Source organism: Loxodonta africana, chromosome 20 (genome assembly GCF_030014295.1).
Source record: "Loxodonta africana isolate mLoxAfr1 chromosome 20, mLoxAfr1.hap2, whole genome shotgun sequence".
NCBI lineage: Eukaryota > Metazoa > Chordata > Mammalia > Proboscidea > Elephantidae > Loxodonta > Loxodonta africana.
The window spans coordinates 17,930,377-17,952,627 of NC_087361.1; the positions used below are offsets into that span (position 1 = coordinate 17,930,377).

A 22,251-nucleotide genomic window follows, 5' to 3' on the forward strand; every position below is an offset into this window, starting at 1 on the left:
ATGAAACACCATGATTAAAATCAATATGACACATATTTAGAAAACTATCATACATGTGCATTAAGTTTTTCAGAAGAAAAATTATACAGATGTCAGTTTTGAAAGCAATAACTAAAAACAATCCAGTTTTATCATAAACTACCACTAAGTTTATATTTTCAAAATTCAAAGACATACATGGTAGTTTTGGGTAATTTCCATTATAAAATGGATCAAAATGCAATCTGGAAGTTTTGTAGTACAATAAATAGGTTCTTACGATATGAAATACAGAAATTATAATATAAAATGGAAATTATTAGTAGATATTCCACTTTATACCATAAATACATTCAATCTTTGAATTTTTATCTTTAGAGGAGTGATATTAGGATTTGATGTGCTCTGATTTATTGAATAAAGTATCTTTTTACACCACTTAATTATAATATATGCTTCTACTTATTAAAAAAAAATCATTGGCTATCAGGTTCATTCATAACTGTTATTTAAACATGAGTCCCTAAATTATCTAGACATGCATCCCTATTTTTCAAACTGTTTCAGGTTAATTTTCCTTACACAAATCCATTATGTCTAATAGTGAAGAGCACAGATCTTTCATGATTCTTGCATTACTCAAGCCTTAATAATCATCTAAGTCATAACATGTAAAATATATTTTTATATGATATATAAAACCAGAAAACAAAGCTTACCAATCTCTAGTCGTCATCATTAATAAAAAGTAAAAACTAATATTCAACAGCCCCTTTTTCTCTTATTAAATTTTTCTCTTAATTTCACTGTTGAAAAGGAAATTTAGTTTTGAATATTGCAGTGCCTGTATTTATGTATATAATAAATATCTGACCCATGATATATACATAAAAGATGAGTTTTTAAACTTAACTACCTCATAATTGGAGCCCTGGAGGCATAGTGGTGAAGTGTTCAGCTGCTAATCAAAAGGTTGGCAGTCTGAATTCACCAGCACTCCTTGAAAACCCTATGGAGTAGTTCTGTTCTGTCCTACAGGGTCTCTATGAGTCAGAACTGACTCCATGCCAGTGAGTTTGTTTTTTCTTTTGTTTGTTTGCTTGTTTTTTTACCTCACAGTTAAAAAGAGAAGAATGAAAAAAAAAAAGATATCTAGGACAATATCTTTAATTTTATTACTCAAAATATTACAGTGATTAAAAATAAATGGTGAAGTGATTCTTTCACGAGTCGATAGGATGCTTAAAAATAAGTTCCCTCTGTTAACATTAAGTATTTGTAATCTAAATAAAAATTAAATAATATCTTAGAGAATTACTGTTATTATTAAATGCTGTATTTTAACTACCAAGTTTTATTCAGGTGTAAGTACCCATAATAACTAGTATGTGGCTACCCAAATTATTAAACTTTAAGCGATAACAAGCATGATTACTAAAAGCTCAAAGGAAACAAGATGTTTTTAAATCATGATTTTTTTTTTTAATATTTTACAAAGCCTTTTCTTTTTTTGATTATTAGCAGCGACTTCTTTTCCTTTTTGTGATCACGGGTGCCTCTAGGCACCAAGTACTTTTTCTGCCTCCAAAGGTTTATTGGGAAGCTTCTGCACCACAGACAGTGTGTGCTGCCACAAGGCAGGGGCCTTTATGACTGTTTGAAACTGAAATAACTGGCGCATGCCACAAATTACTGTTTTTACAAGGTATTGTATGAGGTGGCTGAATTTTTGGCAGGAAAAACATAAATTTTGAAAAGTTTTATTTGTTACACATATGTACCAATAGACCCCAGTGGGGACTCTGGGGTAAAATTAGTGGTACTGCCTATGCACCACTAAGCACTTAACTTAGGCTTGCGGAAAGGAGCAAGAAAAAAAAATCCATACTACTTAACAAAAACTCAGGCACACTTAGTGATTCAACATGCTTCCATTAATGAAAACCCATGGTATCAAGAAAACATTCAAAACGGAAAATAAATGGTTCACAAAAGGGTTATTTGAGCATACCCTCTGCTGTGCGGCACTGAATGGAACCCTATCTATAACGGGTTTTTGAAGTTACTGAATATCACATCCAACTACAGGTCCTCTTATTATAATTGTATTTTACCTTCAATTTACAACGTGATATACTGGCATTGAATAAAAAAAGAAAAATGCCATGAGAGCTCAACATTTCAAGAAAATTTATAAAGGTTTTCTTTCATAGCATTTTCAAATCACAGGAATAAACCCAGGAGATAAGTATTTTAATTTCTTCTTTTGTAAAAGCTACTGCAAACGAGCAGTGCATTTCATGTTTCTTTGTTTTCTCATTAGCATTAAAAATGGCATGACTTCTTGAACACTAGTAAAAACTAGACCTTACCAAGAGATTTTCTAAATTTACGTGGGTCCTCAGGTTTTCTACAGAGTAAGATTTTGGATTAACTGGTTATTCGCTGAATCAACTAGACAGCAGTGGATTTGGGTTATTAGTTATTCATCACAAACAGAAAAGCCAAGGTATATGTCAATACTCAATGTTTGTGAAAGCATTTCATAACTTCTGTAATGCCAAAAATTTTATCCATGCAACTTTCTTTCATTGATTATCAAGGCAATCTGTTAGCTACTACCCTCGATTATCATAATTTTATTATCTTGATCTATTGTGTTGACAAATAAAGGATGGATGGAGGAGACATTTATAGGATAAAGTTCCTATAAGCTTTTAATTATATAAACACAAAGTTGACATCAGAAAGTGAGAGCACAGTAAGAATTACCATCATTTATTCACAAATTCTCTGACACATTCAGTCTCTTCTGAAATCGTCAATCTCTATACAAATACAATTATTTGCTTTACTCTGTTCTCATTATATCAATAATGTCAGGTCACCTATATTTTGAGCATATTTTCCTTCCAATTTTATAAAGGGACTTCGTTTCCCAAAGGTCTCAAACACAAGAAACCTTCAGTAACCTTTTGTTATTTAAGTAAATGCAGAAACATTTTACTTTCACTTCCTGGGGCTGAGCATGCACTATCCAGATCAATTAAAAAAAAAAAAATTTTTTTTTTTTTTTGATCAAGTTGCTCAAATTCTACATCTTCCACAATCTGGCTTCAGGCAATGATTACGGTTTTATTTCTCACCACACTCCCCCACTCCACTGTATTCCAGTCAAATGATTCTCAAAATTCCTAAAACTTAATGAACACATGCAACATTTCCTGTACCTCTGGTCAAGCCACTCCCTTTGCCTAGAAGCTGTGTTCTATCTTCTTTTGCTGCCCACATGAAATCCAACACATTTTGTAAGATGAAGCTGATACACCACCTCCCTCCACCCCAAGATCCCCTGACCAGAATTAATCTCTCAGTGTATTATTTATTCACAAAACATTACTATAAACTACCTGAAGACACTTAATATTATGTAAAATTATTTCTGTACAGGAAATCCTGGTAGCATTGTGGTTAAGTGCTAACCAAAAAGTCAGTAGTTTGAATCCACGGGTACTCCTTGGAAATGCTATGTGGCAGTTCTGCTCTGTCCTATAGGATTGCTATGAGTTGGAACAGACTCGATGGCCCTGGGTATATTTTTTTTTTCTCTGTATCACAATACTGCTTGAGTGGAGAAAAATCTGTCTTAAACACATTAATGGGCAGCTGGTCCATAGGAGCACAGAATAGCAGTTCGTCAAATTGAATTCTATAGTTCGATTAAAAGAGAAAGTCAGTATATTTATAATCCTTGCACAAGTGAGAGTTAAGAAAATTCATTTCAGAAAACTAATACAATCTGTGGTCATTTTTGCAAGCCCAAAAAGTCACTTTGTCAAGACTACTTACATCTATTTTCCATATTCACTAACCAGGCTTGCCTCCTACTCAAATGATCAATAATGGTTTTGTACACAGTCATGTTGTGAATCCCTATCCCTGTAACAGGAGCCCTGATGGCACAATGGTTAAGTGCTCAGCTGCTAACCAAACGGTTAGTGGGTTAGTGGTTCCAACCCACCAGCCGCTCAGCAGAAGAAAAGACCTGACGCTCTGCTCCCATAAAGTTTACAGTCTAGGAAACCTTATGAGGCAGTTCTACTCTGTCATATAGGGTTGCTAGGCATCGGATTACATTCTACAACACACATCTACCACCCCTGGAATAACATCAGCAAGATACTGCTATTGAAAGGCCATTTTAAATCAAACAAATCTATTAAATCACCTACATTTTGTACAGTACATCATATGACTTCAAAAATATCTCTTAGTTCAACCTTTATGGAAAGAAACTTTTGTCAGTTATAATTTCTAGGTAATAATTTACTTAAAAACCAGGTATACTTTACATCATAAAACTGCCAAACATATGACCTGCTTGTCTTTTCTACCCATAATATATTTATAAAAAACAACTGAATAGTATTTCTGAAAAAAAAGGTGTCAAAATGGCCATTTAAATTAGCATGACACAATAAGCCTGAGAACCTGCAAAAATCATACAATGTTCAATTAAGTATAATAAGAAGTTTAAAAATTAGATATACATGCTGATTTAAATCTTATAAACTAACAGATTCTTTAGCTCTAAAATTACTTAAAGCGTACTAATGTGTAGATTACTTTCATTCTTGACGTTTTTGGTACACTTTTGTCAAAGTTCTTCATCCTTACCATTTTCTTACTTGGTTTAACCTATAAGTAGCATGAATTAAAGCTTCATTCTTACCAATAATGTAACCTTCAATAAATGAGAAAAACTTTGAAGTTGTAGCGCTTTTTTTAAAAGTATTTATGTAGTCTGTTTTATATTGCTCCCTTTGATTCACTTCCTTATTTTGTCTCATTCATATAGCTTCATTCATATCTGTTATAAAAATATATTCATCATACTGTGATAGAAATGATATTTTATAATGTCAAAATCATTAGAAAAATCACAGCAGTCCGTTCGTTTGTGACTCTGTGTCTCCTGGTTACCAGTTTGCTCTGAAACGCAGCCTGATAAAGACAAATCCCATCACTAGGGCAGGGGTTTAACGCCTGCTGTCGCTCACACGATTTCTTGACTGGCTACATAACACCATTCATAACATGATCTTAACGTTTTCTGTACTTTTCTTCACAGGACAGAAAAAATGGGGTTTCTAAACTACTTAATTGTAGGTAAATTCTTATAACTTCTTTTGTATACTGAGGAAAGGATATCCTTACATCTTGGAAAGAATATTCTAGGGAAGAGTTTCATACATTTCTTGAAAGTAGTGATGATAAATGTGACTTACTCAACACAGTAAACAAATACTTATGTTTATTCATCTTAGTGGAAATAAGATAATGAAGATGAAAGCAAAACCATAGTTTAAAAGAACAATTTTTCTAAGGAATGGTGTCATGGGAGCGCTACTGGAATAAAACTAAAATTTCAGAAAAAATAAAACCACAGACTATAAAACAAATCTAAAGAAGCAAAGTGCCTGATAAACAAATAGAGGATGATTTAACTTTTTATAGGGCTTTTTAGTTAAAATACACATTTTTAATGAATAACTGTTAACATAAAATGTTAAACAGAAATATTTAAAAGATTTTTAAAAAGATGAAACATGTTTGACTCAGCTTCTTTTAGAATTAAATTTATAGATGTACTGGAAGAAATAATGTAAAAATATCAACTAAGAATGTGATGAGAAAAATATAATTTGCAAGAAAAGAAAGAAAAACTGACCAAGTAAATTTAAAAATAGTTGATTGTATTTTTGAAGATTTTGTTTAAATAGACAAAAGTCAAATTAAAAGGCTCTGTAAATTACCCGATGCTTTTATTTTGGCCAGAGAGGAAAAAAAAGTCAAAATACACTCCAATGTAAAAAATGATGCAAAACATATCAAAACAGATAAAAAAATTAAGCATAAATATAGCTAAAATGTTAACAACTGAAAAACTATACTATCTAAACTGCATATCTTTATAAGCCTCTCAAAAGCAACTATTGTATTTTTACGCAAATACCATGTGCCTCCTACGTTTGACAACCTCACCTTCCCTGGTGAGACATTTTCATGAGCACCGCTATGCCAATTTTCTTTTTACGTGTTGCTGTAAAAAAAAAAAAACAAAAAACTAGCATAGGGCACCTATGAAAATACCTCCATGGTCGGAGGGTGCAGTTGGCAAACAAACATAGAAGGCATGCATTATTTGTGTAAAAATAGGGTATTCAGAACTAAGGAAAACCTAATCACGATGTATCCTTTTGCTAAGTTAAAAAAAATATACCCTGGTTGAATGAACTCAGAGTTTCTAATAAAAACTAAATTGTTAATATTGATTGGCTGATTGATGTTATAATAATCTAAAATTTGTTTATGCACACCCATCGAGATTACCAAATTTATTAAACATGTACACAGAAGAGTATCTTGAATGTGCATATAGAAACTTACTTCTAAAGAAAATATTTATATGGAAAGTATTCTAATGTTACTGTTGTTGTTGTCGAATCAATTCCGACTCACAGCAACCCCATGTGTCAGGGCAGAACAGCCCCACAGGCGTTTCTAGAATGTAATCTTTACAAAACAGATCACCAGGGCTTTCTCCCACAGAGCTGCTGGGTGGATTCGAACAGCCAGCCTTTAGGTCAGTAGCCAAGTTCTTAACCATTGCGCCAACACGTTACTACACACATAAATACTATGTTAAAAACTACTAATTTAGAGGAAAGCAAGGATGTTTAACTTAAATATAATTCTCATTGCTCACCAGTTAGAACTGCACTTTAACTTTATGGGAGAATTAAGTTATATGTCAAAATTCACTCCAAAGATCCACTGTTCCTTTGTCATAACAGACTCTAATATCCTAACAATGATGACAAATTTTAAAAAGACATTTAAACTTACCCCATTTAATGGATATGTTTTCCATCCTAGTTCTCCCAGTACAGTTGTTGTATCAAGCAACACGACTGAAATTAAATGAATAAAAAAAGCTGCATGAATTTCTCAATTGATGCAAAAATATGTTATTTAGATCATTAATGTTAACTACCCTTACTATTATTAGTTGCATTAGCTTTAAAAAGGTGCATTATTTTCTGAAAGTATTTATATGTATATTTAATGTTAGTATATAAGGCTTAATAATATTACGTAATGATGAAACTCAAGAGGTGTTTACAAGTTAATTTTTAAAATATGTATAGTTGTGCTTAACAAAGCTAAATAAAATACAAAACTGAACAACTGATATTTAACAAAGTCATTTTTAATAGCATATTTTTCACTGATATACCACTTTCATGGGTTTTTTTATACATAGTATTTTTATGTCATTTTGAAGAGAGGAAAATATATTAAAGCTGACTTCCACATTTTTTCTGTTATTAAATGCCCTTCTATGACTGGAAGGGTATGAAGAAAATTCATTCTGAATAAACCTACTGTCTGTAAAGCATAGATTACATTAGTAACGTATGTCCTAGGTAGTATAAAAAAAAAAATTTTTTTTTACTTAATGCTAATTGACATGAATGAATGAATGAATAAAAACCGTACCTCTTTTTCCCTGTCCAAAAGTAGCCCACAGTCTGGTCAAAAAGGTAGTCATAAAGACATATAATTAGATCATAATCTGTTAAATTCTGAAATAATACCCTAGCAACTAACCCACGCTACAGGGTGGCTACGCATTGGAATTGACTCTACCTCAATACAGTTTTTTTTATGGTTGAGGACAGGTCTGTGAAGACTTCACGACGGATGTACAATTTGAGCTGAGCTAGAATGCAGGTATCTTCAGCCAGATATGGTGAGAATTTTTTTTTTTCCCCAGAAGAAACACTTTCTATTAACTAACTGAGATATGACTACATTGGTTCTTAGTGGCTGAGCGGGGGACTAGGGTCAAAACTGTGTTTGGAGGAGTAGGAGAACAGAAACAAAGGCTGGAAAGATAAACTGAAATCAACCGGGGAGGTTTTTTGTAGTATTTCCAACAAGTTTATACACAGGGCCCAGGATTTAGCAGCTCTTTATTTTAAAATAGCATCTCCAAATGCCCCCGAATCCACAGACCACACTCTGAGAAACAATGTCCTGTTACCTCATCATGTATTTTAGTTCTTCGACTTGTTTAGAAAGTTTGTTTTCTTTCTGTTGTTTGTTTTTTTCTGTTTGTTGTTTAGAAAAGAATGATCTTAGGAAATAGGTTTTTTGGCATTTGCTATTTAACTTCTTCACCAACACCATAATTTAAATGTATCAATTCTCCATTCTTCCTTTTTCATTGTCCAAAAAAAAAAATTTTTCTTTCTTTAACTTTCACATGCATATGAGGTGACTGAAAACACCAAGGCTTGGGTCAGGTGCACCTTAGTCCTCAAAGTGACATCTTTGCTTTTTAACACTTTAAAGAGGTCTTTTGCAGCAGATTTGCCCAATGCAATATATGGTTTGATTTCTTGACTGCTGCTTCCATGGGCGTTGATTGTGGATCCAAGTAAAATGAAATCCTTGACAACTTCAGTCTTTTCTCCATTTATCATCATGTTGGTTATTGGTCCAGTTGTAAAGATTTTTGTTGTACGTTGAGGTGTAATCCATACTGAAGGCTGTAGTCTTGGATCGTCATCAGTATGTGTGTCAAGACTATTTACTCTATTTAGACATTGTATTCATTTAAAAAAAAATTTAGTACTGTTCAAATCTATTTACTAACATTCAAAAAAAAAGGCTGCTGTGGAGTCAAATCCAACAAATGGCTATAATTTAAAATTTTATAGAAAAATCTCACACATAAAAAGTAGGGAAGATAGTACAATGGATCCTCATGTACTCATAGCCCAGTTTCAATAATTACCAACTCACGGCCAATCTTGTTTCATCTATACACATATAACTACTTCCTCACTGCATGATTTCTTCAGAGCAGATTACAGTTATGTCATTTCATCTAGAAAAAATTCATTATGTATATCTAAAATAAGGATCTTTTTTTAAATATAACTATAGTATCCTAATTCACAAATATAAACAGTAATTCCTTAATATCATCAAATATCCAGTCAGTGTTTAATATCAAAAACCCACTGCCATCAAGTCAATTCTGACTCATAGCAACCCTCTTATTGTCTTAATACATATTTATAGGAAATCAGGATAAACAAGCTTCACGCATTATAAGTGGTTGGCATTTCTCTTTTAATCTATAGGTCCCTGCCGTGTAAGGGACTGCTTTTTCTGTGGCCTTTCTAGCCATGGTCTTGCAACTCCCATCCAGGTGACTGAGTGGCACCGTTAGTGTAATTGTGGTCTATCAAGGGGACTGATCAGTTTTGCCTTAAAGGAGAGCCAATTCCAGAAGAGAGAGAGGATCCTACCACCACCAAGGAAGAACAACCAGGAGCAGAGATTGCGTCCTCAGGACCCGGGATCACTGCTCTGAGAAGTCCCTGGAAGCAGGAGACCAACAGAGAGATAGAGATAGAGCAAGAGAGAGACAGTAAAAGAGAGAGAGAGAGAGAAAGCAAGCTGTAACCCTGAAGACAGTGAGATGCGGTAGCAACAGAGACCCAGCAGCAGGAGACTGTGTGGTGGGCTTCCCGGCCCATGGAGATTGAAAGCTGAGTGCCTTTGGGCTGAGGCCTAAGGTTAGGGAGAGCCGTGCCTGCCAGCACAGCAGGGAAGAGGCTGTCCTAATGGAAGAACTGTATCCTTAGTGTTCCCGAACCTGAATTGTAATGTGTTACTTCCCTAATAAATCCCATAATCGTGAGTATGGTCTGTGAGTTCTGTGTGGCCACTGCAATGGATTATCAAGCCCAACAGAGAAGCAGAGAATGCTGTGCAAGGGACAGTTGGTATCAGAATTAGTAAAGATGGTGGAGAGAGGTGGCTTGTCTGGCCTCCACCCTCATGGGAGTCAGCCTTGTGCTGTTGATTTTGGTTCTCCTTCCCCCTTGTGGGCTGGAGGAGGTCCGATACTGTCCCCATGCCATTTTTACAGTTCCCCTATTACCTTTTTTGATATTTATTCAGATATGGTTTACTTATAATAAAATTTACCATTTTAAGTGTGCATTCTATAAATTTTGACAAGCCCATACACCTATGTAATTACCATAATTACTTTACAAATATTTCCATCGCCTCAAAAAGTTCTCTTGTGACCCTTCGTAATCAACCCCTTCCCTACACACCACCCTTGGCAAGCACTAATCTGATTTATTTCCCTATAGTTTTACCTTTTCTGATTCCAGTAAAATTAGATAGCATGTAGCCTTTTGAATTTGCCGTCTTTTGCTCAGCATAATGTATTTGGGATTAACACATGCTATTAAATGTATCGTCAACTCTTTTTTATCTCTGAAAATTCAATATTCCATTGTATGAAATTCACTAGCTAATAGACATTTGGGCCATTCTCAATTTAGGCACTTTTTTTTAATGAATAAAGTCACTATGTATTTTCATACACAGGTTTTTAAGTGGACCTGTATTTATCTACCATCTATCTATCTGTCCGTCTATCATTTTAGTAAGTCTACTCACAAACTCATTGCCATTGAGTTGATCCTTATCACTTCAGAAAAAAGGGAAGCTCTTAATGTCTAGTAGGATCTTATCAAAAGGATTTAGAAACCAACTTGCATAGGCTTCCACTCTCAAAAACTGGATAATTTGATTATACACAGGCTACTAACGTTAAGATATCATAATGATAAAATATACTTATTGCTCATTTTTTCAGAAGTTATTATCTCAATAACTGGTAAATAAATTAAACAAAAGCCAAACATTTTGATTTTTCTATATGAGGTACCACCGAGTAACAACATGGTTAACAAAAGAATATTTCTCTTTCTTGAAATATTGTAACTAATAAGTGAAGAAGGAATAATTGAACTAGGCTATCGGCATTTGCCACTCCTAATGAATTATCTACTTACTGCTTTCCAAAGGCTGCTAACATCACAAAAAGAGAAGCAAAGAGACAAGGACTGGAGCATTGGAGCTTTTTTCAAGGTTTTTTTAATAGTTGCATTTACTCCATATTAACATATAATTCTAATAAATCTCGAATTAACAGATTAGAAATTTGAATAGAAAGTGCAGTAAAAGATGATAAGATATATGTGAGTGTGTATGTGTACATGTATATATAAATAAAATGACATCTGGGTTCATTCAGTGTAAAACACAACTTCACAGAGAAAAAGCTGGAGGTATCATCGAATCATTGACTAAATATTAAAAACTACGTAAAACCTGTGAAAGCTGGAATCTGTGCAGGGGAAAAACCTGAAAGAGAAGAAAAACGCAAACATTTTCCACTAAAATGAGTGATACAAAAGTGGTAAGAGTGCACCTTGTCAAAGGCAAAAAACTTGCAAGACCTGGAAAATCAAGGCAGTCAAGTTCTGGCTCTCACAGGTGTCACCATAGAAGTCTATCTTATATCAAATAAAGTTCTTTTATTTTTGGCATATACTACTCAACAGAGCTCAGAAGTATGTAATATCAGTATCTATTTCTGGGGACTCAAAACTTTAATGTCACTCGCCTAGCACATTTGTATTGTTGGACTACATCATTATTTCCTGAGCAGGCTGGTAAAACGATGAAGCTAATTCACAGTCATTGTGACACGGACTTTATATATATTCATTTCTTAATTGTCCTATGAAGTTGTTTTCTGTCTTTTTTTCCTTAAATACAGAATTTACAGATGAGAAAACTGAGGTCTAGCGGGTTAAGCAATTTCCCTTGAGATCAAAGAGTGACAGAATTTGGATTCTAACCAAGGAAACTAATTCCAGGATGGCCTGCTTTAAACCTTTTATTAAAAGTGTTGTTTCTCTTCTCATCTTTTTTATTCTAACATAAAACGTCAGTTGTTTTCTCTATTCGTGTAGATGCAGAGAAACATGACTGTCTTTTTTTTTTCCTGATTTCAGACCTGCATAAATTCTAATCCTATTTTCTCATCAATATTTCCTACAGAAAACTCACCATTACTATCTACACGCAAATCACAACATTTAAATTGAGACCATTATTGGAGGACAGTATTCAAACCCCTACTATATGCTGAAGTCTGTCAACAGAGATTTTCTTTTGCATAGATTGTATATAGAAAGTATAATCAACTAACCAATAAACTGACATAATTATTGTTTTTTCTGAGAGTTTAAGCTGCTTTGTTCTCAGTATTTATCACTGCAAACTTCAAAATACATTCATTTCAAGATAAATTTTAAAAAATGTGTATTTACCTATATCAGCATAGGTCCTTAAGAAGGATTTTTATTTGTTGTTTCTTAGTGCCCTCAAGAAACAAGATACACCTAACTGCTTTATTATCCTCATTAAATTGCAACCATAAAACCAAAACAAAACCTGTTGCCGTTGAGTTGATTTCGGCTCATAGCAACCACGCAGGGCAGAGCAGAACTGCCCTATAGGGTATCCGAGGCTGTAATCTTTATGGAAGCAGACTGCCACATGTTTCTCCTGTGGAGCAATTGGTGGGTTTGAACTGCCGACCTTTTGGTTAGCAGCTGAGTGCTTTAACCACTGCACCATCAGGGAGGGTTCCTTTAAACTGTAACCACATTTTTTAAAACTTAAGAGCAATACACATTAAAATCTACATTTCACACATTGATACATTTATATTGAAATAAAATTGAGGATTTTGAGATTTTTAATACCATTGTATACGGTAAATGTTTTAACTTTATTATTTGTTTCATATACAAAATCTCCACAAACTCAGGTTTTCAAGCACACTAGTTACACTGAACCCAGTAAGGTGAGAGCTCCTCCTGCTGGCTTTACACAAAAGTTATCCAGTCCCTACCAGAGTGCAAACATACTGTTAACTCGGTTGGAAGGGAAAAAAATATCAACGATAATCTCAATGAGAAATCAGTAATTGTTAGAAATTTTTAATTTAAAAGCAAAGTTGTAAATATAGTAATATAGTTATTACTGGTGTTTAGTCAAAGATTACAAATGACAATATAATTACTTATACATATAACAATAAATGAGAAACTAGATAAATTAAAGAACACATAGAAGGAGTAGGCTGGTAGGTGCGAAAATGTACTTTGTTTAAAAGCGACATCACGCACAGACTATCCTTGTAGATGTACATTATCATTTTCCAATTAATGATTAGACATTACATTCCTCTCTGAAAATGCCTCTTGTCAGTACCTACTTTATTCAATACTTTAGAAATTGTAGGAATTATTCATTGTGCTCTAAAAGAAAAATAGTAAGTGATAAAGGCAAGTTTGATAGTATTGGGTTGAATATAAGAATAATGAGTACTTAGGGTCACTATGAGCCGGAATCAAGGGCAACAGGTTTGATTTTTTTGTTTGTTTAGGATTAAAAAACTCAATATTAATTTCTTGCCTTTGAAAAAGTTTTCTTGTCTTTACCTACAGCCCCCTTAGTAAACTTAGGGGATATAAGTAAAAATATTCAGCTTATGTGTTTATAATACACAGTAAAAGAACAGATTTATTCAAAATGTACAATAAAAAAAGATGAGACTAACATTTATATTAGTTTTGAAAAACTTTACAAAGAGTAGGCAAATCAGCCTACTAAAGACAGTATCTATTTTTTCAGGTATAATATTTTGTAAAAATTCAAATTAATGATATGTGAATCAAGTTCAAAAATTTATCACTATCTTTGAAAGTTCAGACAATAGTAAACACATGTCTGAGAAGGTTCTTCAACAGACTGATTACAAAAAGAACAGCATTTCTTCTTGGAATTGTTCAGTTTAGAGACTTTATTTTACAAATAAGGTCCAGAAAGATGAAATAAGTAACTAGGTAACTTAGTAGAAACATACTAGTCCAGGCTTCTGATTGTTCCACATTCCACTGACTGTAATACACTCTATGACCTCTCCTAATTCTTAACAAACAAGCAAATAAACAAACGAAATCCTTCTGACATCATGACCGTAAACAATTGTTGTCGTTGTTGTTAGGTGCTGTCGAGTCGCTTCCGACTCATAGAGACCTTATGTACAACAGAACGAAACACTGTTCAGTCCTGCGCCATCCTTACAATCGTTATGTTTGAGCGCATTGTTGCAGCCACTATTGTCAACCCCTCTTGTTTTAAGGGTCTTCCTCTTTTTTGCTGACCCTCTACTTTACCAAATGTGACGTCCTTCTCCAGGGCCTGGTTCTCCTGCTAACGTGTTCTGATGACACACACAATTAGCTTACCTAAAATTATAGATGTATAAATAAACATGCACCTTCATATGTTCAATTTTACTGCAGTATATTTGCACGCCATGCCTACTCTGAACTGACACTCAAGTTATCACATTAATTCAATTTTGACATAGTTGCATATTTCTGATTGACAAAAATCAATGCTTTTTACTTTCAGATCGGTATACTATGGGTATCTACTCTCACATAGGGACACAATCGATATTTAATTCCAAAAATCCAAATTAAACACTGACTGCTTTAATTATAGGATTATTATATTTACTAGGTTTATGTCAATGTGTGTATTGGTATTATGTCTAAAGCAACATCTTCCAAAGAGGGTCACGATTTCTTAAAAATAACGAAATTTTTTTTTTTTTTTTTTACAAACAGATCAATATGTGTTCATTAGGTGTACTTAAGATATTTTGTTTTGTAGCAGCTACTGTTCTTGTTTCTATTGCTGTGCTTGTTTGATACTTTAAATATAAATGTTTTCATGATTAATTTTATCTACCACTTCAGTAATATCTGAAAGTATGGAAATCATACTTTGACAGATAAGGTAATATGAACAAAGTAAGGTTAAGTAATTTCTCAAAATTAGAGAATAAAATCAAGTCTAGAACTTTTTAACTCATATCCTCCAAATTTCTACTCTACTAAAAGATCTCTTTTTCAGAATTCATGTTCAAACTTCTGTCTCTGTCCCTTCTGGAAAACGAATCATTCCTTTATGGTTCTGATGGAAAAAAATAAGCTATAAAAAAAGAGAAATTGCTTTCCATGACTACCACTTAAATAGGAAAAAAAGGAAAAACATTCAAATTTTGTAATTTTCTACTTAATGAATTTGTTTTGAGTATAAATCAAGTGAACTATGTTGCTATAATTTGGAATGCAAGTTATATTACAGAGTAGGAACTACCACTGAAAACCTTATTTAAATAATGAATGGCTAATAGTTTAACATTATTTAAATAATGAATGGCTAATTTTTTTTAATAGTTTAGCAGTGGAAACCCTGGTGGCGTAGTGGTTGTGTTACAGCTGCTAACCAAGAGGTCAGCAGTTCAAATCTGCCAGGTGCTCCTTGGAAACTCTATGGGGCAGTTCTACTCTGTCCTATAGGGTCGCTATGAGTAGGAATAGTTTAACAAAAATATAACTGATAATGTTCTTCCTCACTTTCACATCTTCCTACCTCACGATTTCCAGGAACCTCTACAATCTCATCTTACTTGGCACAGTTTTATCTTCTTCAGCCTCATAATCATTCCTAAAGTCTGCCCTTAGACGCAAGAGCCTACCACAGAGACTCAGGGAGAACCCTGGTTGGCTTTGACCCATCACAAGGTCACTAAACTTCAGAATCATTACAGGTCTCCTGAGCAAGGTCATTAAAACAAGTCATCCCACAGGTTGTGCATTCTCCATCAAATTGTTCAGTTATGCCTATGGCCAAAATACAATAATACAAGGAAAGGAAATTTGGCATGAGCCTAGTTAACAGCAAGACACAGTTTCTCCATTTTGGCACCTTCAGCACTTTGATCTACAAACTAGGTAGGCTTATTGAATGTATTATTCGCATTTGTTTCAATTGTGGAATTTAAACAGGTGTAAAGGACTATTTGGTTTTAGTCTTGGATTTCCTAGTCTTATATTTAATAAGTATTGTTTTTCATCTCTTAAACAGAAGTGCTCCATTTAGCCCAAATCACTGACCCTGCTCAATTGTTCCCACAGTGTCAGAGATGCTTTTATGTTCCTGGTTCTGTCCTTTCTTACATTTCCCATCAGTGTTCCATGGGCTTTTGACATTTTCTGATTTTTTTGTGTGGACTATTATGAAAATTAATGGCTGAAATGCACTTAAGTCATTGTTTTTTATAGCTCTAAAAAGAGCTTATGTCTACTTATTTGAAAGTCTTATCTAAAATATAATGACTGTCTCAATGCACAACCATCTCTATATTATAGAAGAAAGCTCAAAAAGATCTACTGAAATCCTTAGTTTAAAAAGGAACAATAGGGTTTTTTGAGAAGAGAAGAAAAAAATGAGTTTGAATCTAAGAAAAAATTATGTAAATAAGTTAGAAAGCTAGTCTTTTTTTTCTTGAAAAGAGAAAGGAAAATTTTTTCTGCAATTTTTTTTTTTTTGGTACTCAATTATACTAACATTGACACAAAAGGGATTAGATTTTAACTAACTTCTTCAGGGTATACGGAGTCACAGAAATGTTGCTTGATTTTACGTAACATATTTTAATATTATTTCAACAAACACTTATTACTATATTCAAGACTATGCTAGACATTACGGAACACAGAAAGGTGTATAGGATACATCTGCTTTCAAGGGTTCTGGTTGTCATTTTTTCACTCGAACTTTTAGGATCTGTGTGTCAACCCACTTCCCACAGTTTATCCAAACACATAAATATATTTAAAAAAAACAAGATTAAAATGCCAGCATTTAGAAGGTGCAAACTAGAAAAGCTGCAGATTACTAGCAAACTATGTTGAATTATAGGGTTATGTTGAATTAAATTCCTATTCCAAAAGAGCAAAAATCTGTAAAAGAATTTTTGAGAATAAAAAAAAGTTAAAAACAATACTGGCATACCTCGTTTTACTGTGCTTCACTTTACTGAGCTTTGCAGATACTGCATTTTTTACAAAATGAAGGTTTGTGGCAACCCTGAGTCAAGCAAGTATATTGGCGCCATTTTTCTAACATCATGTGCTCTCTTTGTGACTCTATGTCACATTTTGGTAATTCTCACAATATTTCAAACTTTTTCATTATTATTGTATCTGTTATGGTGATCTGTGATCAGTGATCTTTGATGTTATCATTGTAACTGTTTTGCCTACATGGCCACTAACCACACCTATATAAGACAGCAAACTTAGTCAATTAATGTTGTGTGCATTCTCACTGTTCCACTGACCAGTCGTTCTGCCGTCTCTCTCCGTCTCCCTCAGCCCTCTCTATTTCCTGAGACAAGAAAATATTGCAATTAGGCCAGTTAATAATTCTACAACGGCTTCAAAGCATTCAAGTGAAAGGAAGAGTCACAGGTCTCTCACTTTAAAGCAAAAGCTAGAAATGATTAAGTTTAGTGAGGAAGGCATGTTAAAACCTGACACAGGCTGAAAGTTAGGCCTCTTGCACCAGTTAACCAAGCTGCGAATGCAAAGGAAAAGTTCCTGAAGGAGATTAAACGTGCTACTCCAGTGAACACACTGTGAATAATAAGAAAACAAAATAGCCTTATTGCTGATACGGAGAATGTTTTAGCAGTCTGGATAGAAAATTAAACTAGCCACAGCATTCCCTTAAGCCAAAGCCTAATCAAGAGCAAGGCCTTAACGCTCTTTAATTCTATGAAGGCTGAGAGAGGTGAGGAAGCTGCAGAGGAAAAGTTTGAAGCTAAGAGAGGTTGGGTCATGAAGTTTAAGTAAGGAAGCCGTCTCCATAACATAAAAGTGCAAGGTAAAGCATCAAGTGCTGATATATAAAATGCAGCAAGTTACCCAGAAGGTCTAGCTAAGAGAATTGCTAAAGGTGGCTACACTAAACAACAGATTTTTAATGTAGACAAAACAGCCTTACGCTGGAAGACGATGCCATCTAGGACTTCTCTAGCTCCAGAAGTCAGTATCTGACTTGAAAGCTTCAAAAGACAGGCTCACTCTCTTGTTAGGGGCTAGTGCAGCTGGTAACTTTAAGTTGAAGCCAAAGCTCATTTATCGTTCCGGAAATCCTAGGGCCCGTAAGAATTATGCTAAATCTACTCTGCCTGTACTCTATAAATGGAACAACAAAGTCAGGATGACAGCACATCTGTTTACAACGTGCTTTACTATTGTAAACCCACTGTTGAGATCTACTGCACAGGAAAAGGTTCCTTTCAAAATATAAATGCTCATTGACAATGCACCTGGTCTGCCAAGGTGGAGATGTACAGGAAATTAACATTGCTTTCATGCCTGCTGACACAGCATCTATTCTGAAGCCCATGGATCAAGGAGGCATTTCAACTTTCAAATCTTATTATTTAAGAAATACATTTTGTAAGGCTATAGCTGCAGTAGATGGTGATTCCTCTGGTGGATCTCGCTCAAGTAAATTGAACACCTTCTGGAAATGATTCACCGTTCTAGATGTCATTAAGAACATTCGTGGTTCATGGGAGGAGGTCAAAATGTCAAAATTAACAGGAGTTTGGAAGAGACTCCAACCCTCATGGATGACTGAGGGGTTCAAGATTTCAGTGGAGAAAGTAACTCCAGATGTGGTGGAACAGCAAGAAAACTGGAAGTGGAGCCTGAAGATGTGACTGAATTGCTGCAATTTCACAATAAAACTTAAACGGATGAGGAGTTTCTTCTTAGGGATAAGCAAAGAAAGTGGTTTCTTGAGAAGACATCTACTCCTGGTAAAGATGCTGTGAACATTGTTGAAATGACAACAAAGGATTTAGAATATTACGTAAACTAAACTTAAAGCAGCAGCAGGGTTGGACAGGTTTAACTCCAATTTTGAAAGAAGTTCTATTCTGGATAAAATGCTATTGGCACCATTGCATTCTACAGAGAAATCTTTTGTGAAAGAAGAGTCAATCGATGGAGTAAACTTCACTCTTGTCTTATTTTAAGAAATTACCACAGCCACCCCAACCTTTAGCAACCACCACCCTGATCAGTCAGCAGCCATCAACATCAAGGCAAGAACCTCCACCAGCAAAGAGATTACAACTTGCTGAAGGCTCAGATGATGGTCAGCATTTTTTAGCAATAAAGTATTTTTTAATCAAGGTATGTACATTGGTTTTTTTTTTTTTTTTTAGCCATAACGCTACTGCTTAATAGACTACCAGATAAACTTAAAAGATTTAATAGACTACCAAACCAAAAACCAAACCCATTGCCATTGGTCGATTCCGATTCATAGCAATCCTATAGAAGAGTAGAAGTGCCTCGCAGAGTTTCCAAGGAGTGGCTGGTGGATTTGAATTGCTGACCTTTTGGCTAGCAGCCAAGTTTTAAACCACTGTACCACTAAGGCTCCTAATAGAAACTACAGTATAGTGTAAACATAGCTTTTACATGCATTGGGAAACCAAAAATTCATGTGACTTGCTTTATTGCAATATACACTTTATTCCAGTGGTCTGGAACTGAACCTTCAATATCTCTGAGGTATACATGTACTAAAGATTTATTATTAAATCAATGATTCATGAATCAGGGAACATATAGCCTAAACAGCATGCTCCAAAGAAACATGGCAGTATCTGGGTTTAGAAAGTCAGAGGGGAACAAAGAAATCTGAGAAGTTCAGGCAGTTTTAGCAGGTTTTTCAGAGGTTTATTAACATGTCCTTTGAAACCCATTCATCCCTGAAACGTTAGCTTGCTTAAGAAGGCAACTGTCACAGGTCTGAGGGGATCAATCCCAGCCAAGTGGTTCTCAGATAACCAGGCATCTGCTTGTCAGGAATGCAGAAGTTAGAGAGCAGGGACTGTTGATTATACATAAATCTACAGGAACAAGCTAATGACTTTTTGTAAAACTTAGGTTATTTATCATCTTCAACTTTTGCCTTGTGAAACCAGGTACCAGTCATGGTCTTTTGGATTGGGCATAAGTAACTATCTTTGCTTTCACATTATCAATGTCACCATAAAAACTGTTAGTAGTTGGACCGCTTATCTCAGTTTCTATAAAACTGCCAAGGAGTGAATTAAAAAAAAAAAAAAATTGCCATCAAGTCAATTGTGACTCACAGCGACCCTATAGTATAGACTAGAACTGACCCACAGGGTTTCCAAGGAGCGGCTAGTGGATTGAAACTGCCGACCTTTTTGGTCACCAGTGTAGCTCACTGTAGCTCTTTAACCACTGTACTCCCAAGAAATAAATAAATTGTAAACATGCTTCCTAGGGGTAACAGGAAACAATAGTTTTCAACCTGAGAATACTCTGCCAAATAACACAAATTAAAAAAAAAAAAAAAAAAGATTGCTAAATTTGTCCAGAGAAATAGTTTTTGACTTAAAGTGGTAAATATATATATATATTTATAAGAAGAGAACATTTTTCTAATCTAAGATTTAGTCATCAGAAATAGGAAATTACTAGAAAAAATCTTAAATTTGTTTTCATAATTTTCAAATACATATTCAAAAAAAAGTTCATGACTAATCATTTTCCCCAATTCTTCTGGCTTTATTTATTTACCTATCCAAGTTAACACTCCCATGCACCTATCAGTTTGTCCTACTGTGGTGGTTTGCATGTTGCTGTGATGCTGGAAAGCTATGCCACTGGTATTCAACTATCAGCAGGATCAACCATGGCGGACAGGTTTCAGCTGAGCTTCCAGACTAAGATAGACTCAGAAGGAGAACCTGGAAGTCTACTTCTGAGAAAAAGTAGCCAGTGAAATCTTTATGAATAGCAGAAGAATAGCAGCAGAACATTGTCGGATATGCCAGAAGATGAGTCCCTCAGGTCAGAAGACACTGAAAAAACAACTAGGGAAGAGCAGCTTCCTCAAGGTAGAGTCAACTTTAATGATATGGATGGAGTGAAACTTTCAGGACCTACATTTACTGATGTGGCACAACTCAAAATGAGAAGAAACAGCTATAAACATCCATCAGTAATAAACCCAGTGCCGTCGAGTCTATTCCGACAGAGTAGAACTGCCCCATAGAGTTTCCAAGGAGCGCTAGGTGGATTCGAACCATCAATAATAGGAATGTGGAATGTACGAAGTATGAATCTAGGAAAAATGGAAATCATCAAAAATGAAACGGATGCATAAACATCTATATACTAGGCATTAACGAGCTGAAATGGACTGGTATTGTTCCCTCTGAATTGAACAACTGTATGATCTACCATGCCAGGAATGACAAATTGAAGACAAATGGCGCTGCATTCATTGTCAAAAAGAACATTTCAAGACCTATCCTGAAGTAGAATGCTGTCAGTGATAGGACAATATCCATACAAGGAAGACCCATCAAAACAAATATTCAAATTCATGTACCAACCACTAAGGCCAGAAACAAAGAAACTGAATATTTCGATTAACTTCAGCAGTATGAAATTGATCAAGCAAGCAATCAAGATGCATTGATAATTACTGGAGATTGGAATGTGAAAGTTGGAAACAAAGAAGAAGGATTGACAGTTGGAAAATATGGCATTGCTGACAGAAATGACACTGTAGAGCACATGATAGAATTTTGGAAGACCAACGAATTCTTCATTGCAAATACCTTTTTTCAACAACATAAACGGCAACAATACACGTGAATCTCACCAGATGGAATACATAAAAATCAAACCAACTATATCTGTGGACAATGGAAAAACAGTATTATCATACAGATCAAGAGACAGTCATTCAAACAGAACAAGGGAATACTGTGTGCTTTAAAGTCAGAAAAGGTGTGGATCAGAGTTGTATAACCATACTTATTTAATATGTATGCTGAGCAAACAATTCAAGAAGCTGGACTATATGAAGAAGAATGTGGCAACCAAAAGACCGTGACTGCTACTTGCAAAAGTTGAAGATATTAAGTAACCTAAGTTTTACAACCTGTGATATGCAGATGACACAACCTTGCTTGCCTAAAGTGAAAAGGACTTGAAGCACTTACTGATGAAGGTCAGAGGCCACAGCCGTCAGTATGGATTGCATTCAACATAAGACAGAAATTCTCACAACTGTACCAATAAGCAACATCATAATGAACAGAGAAAATACTGACATTGTCATGGCTTTCATTTTACTTGGATCCACTATGCACATGGAAGCCACAGTCAAGAAATCAAACCACATACTACATTGGGCAAACCTGCTGTAAAAGATCTCTTTGAAGTGTTAAAAAGCAAAGATATCACTTTGAGGACTAAGGTGGGCCTGGCCCAAGCCCATGGTATTTTAAATTGTCTCATATATCTGAAAGTTGGCCAATGA

At 34.7% G+C, this 22,251-nt stretch overlaps 1 protein-coding gene across 1 annotated transcript in view; it reads right to left on the reverse strand.

Annotated features, from left to right (window-relative positions):
* Nucleotides 1–22,251, reverse strand: part of EPHA6 (EPH receptor A6) — a 1,103,076-nt gene that overhangs the window by 1,011,371 nt on the left and 69,454 nt on the right. Inside the window, 1 exon segment of the mRNA XM_003410340.3 lies at nt 6,889–6,953. Coding sequence (XP_003410388.1) covers nt 6,889–6,953 — 65 coding nt within the window.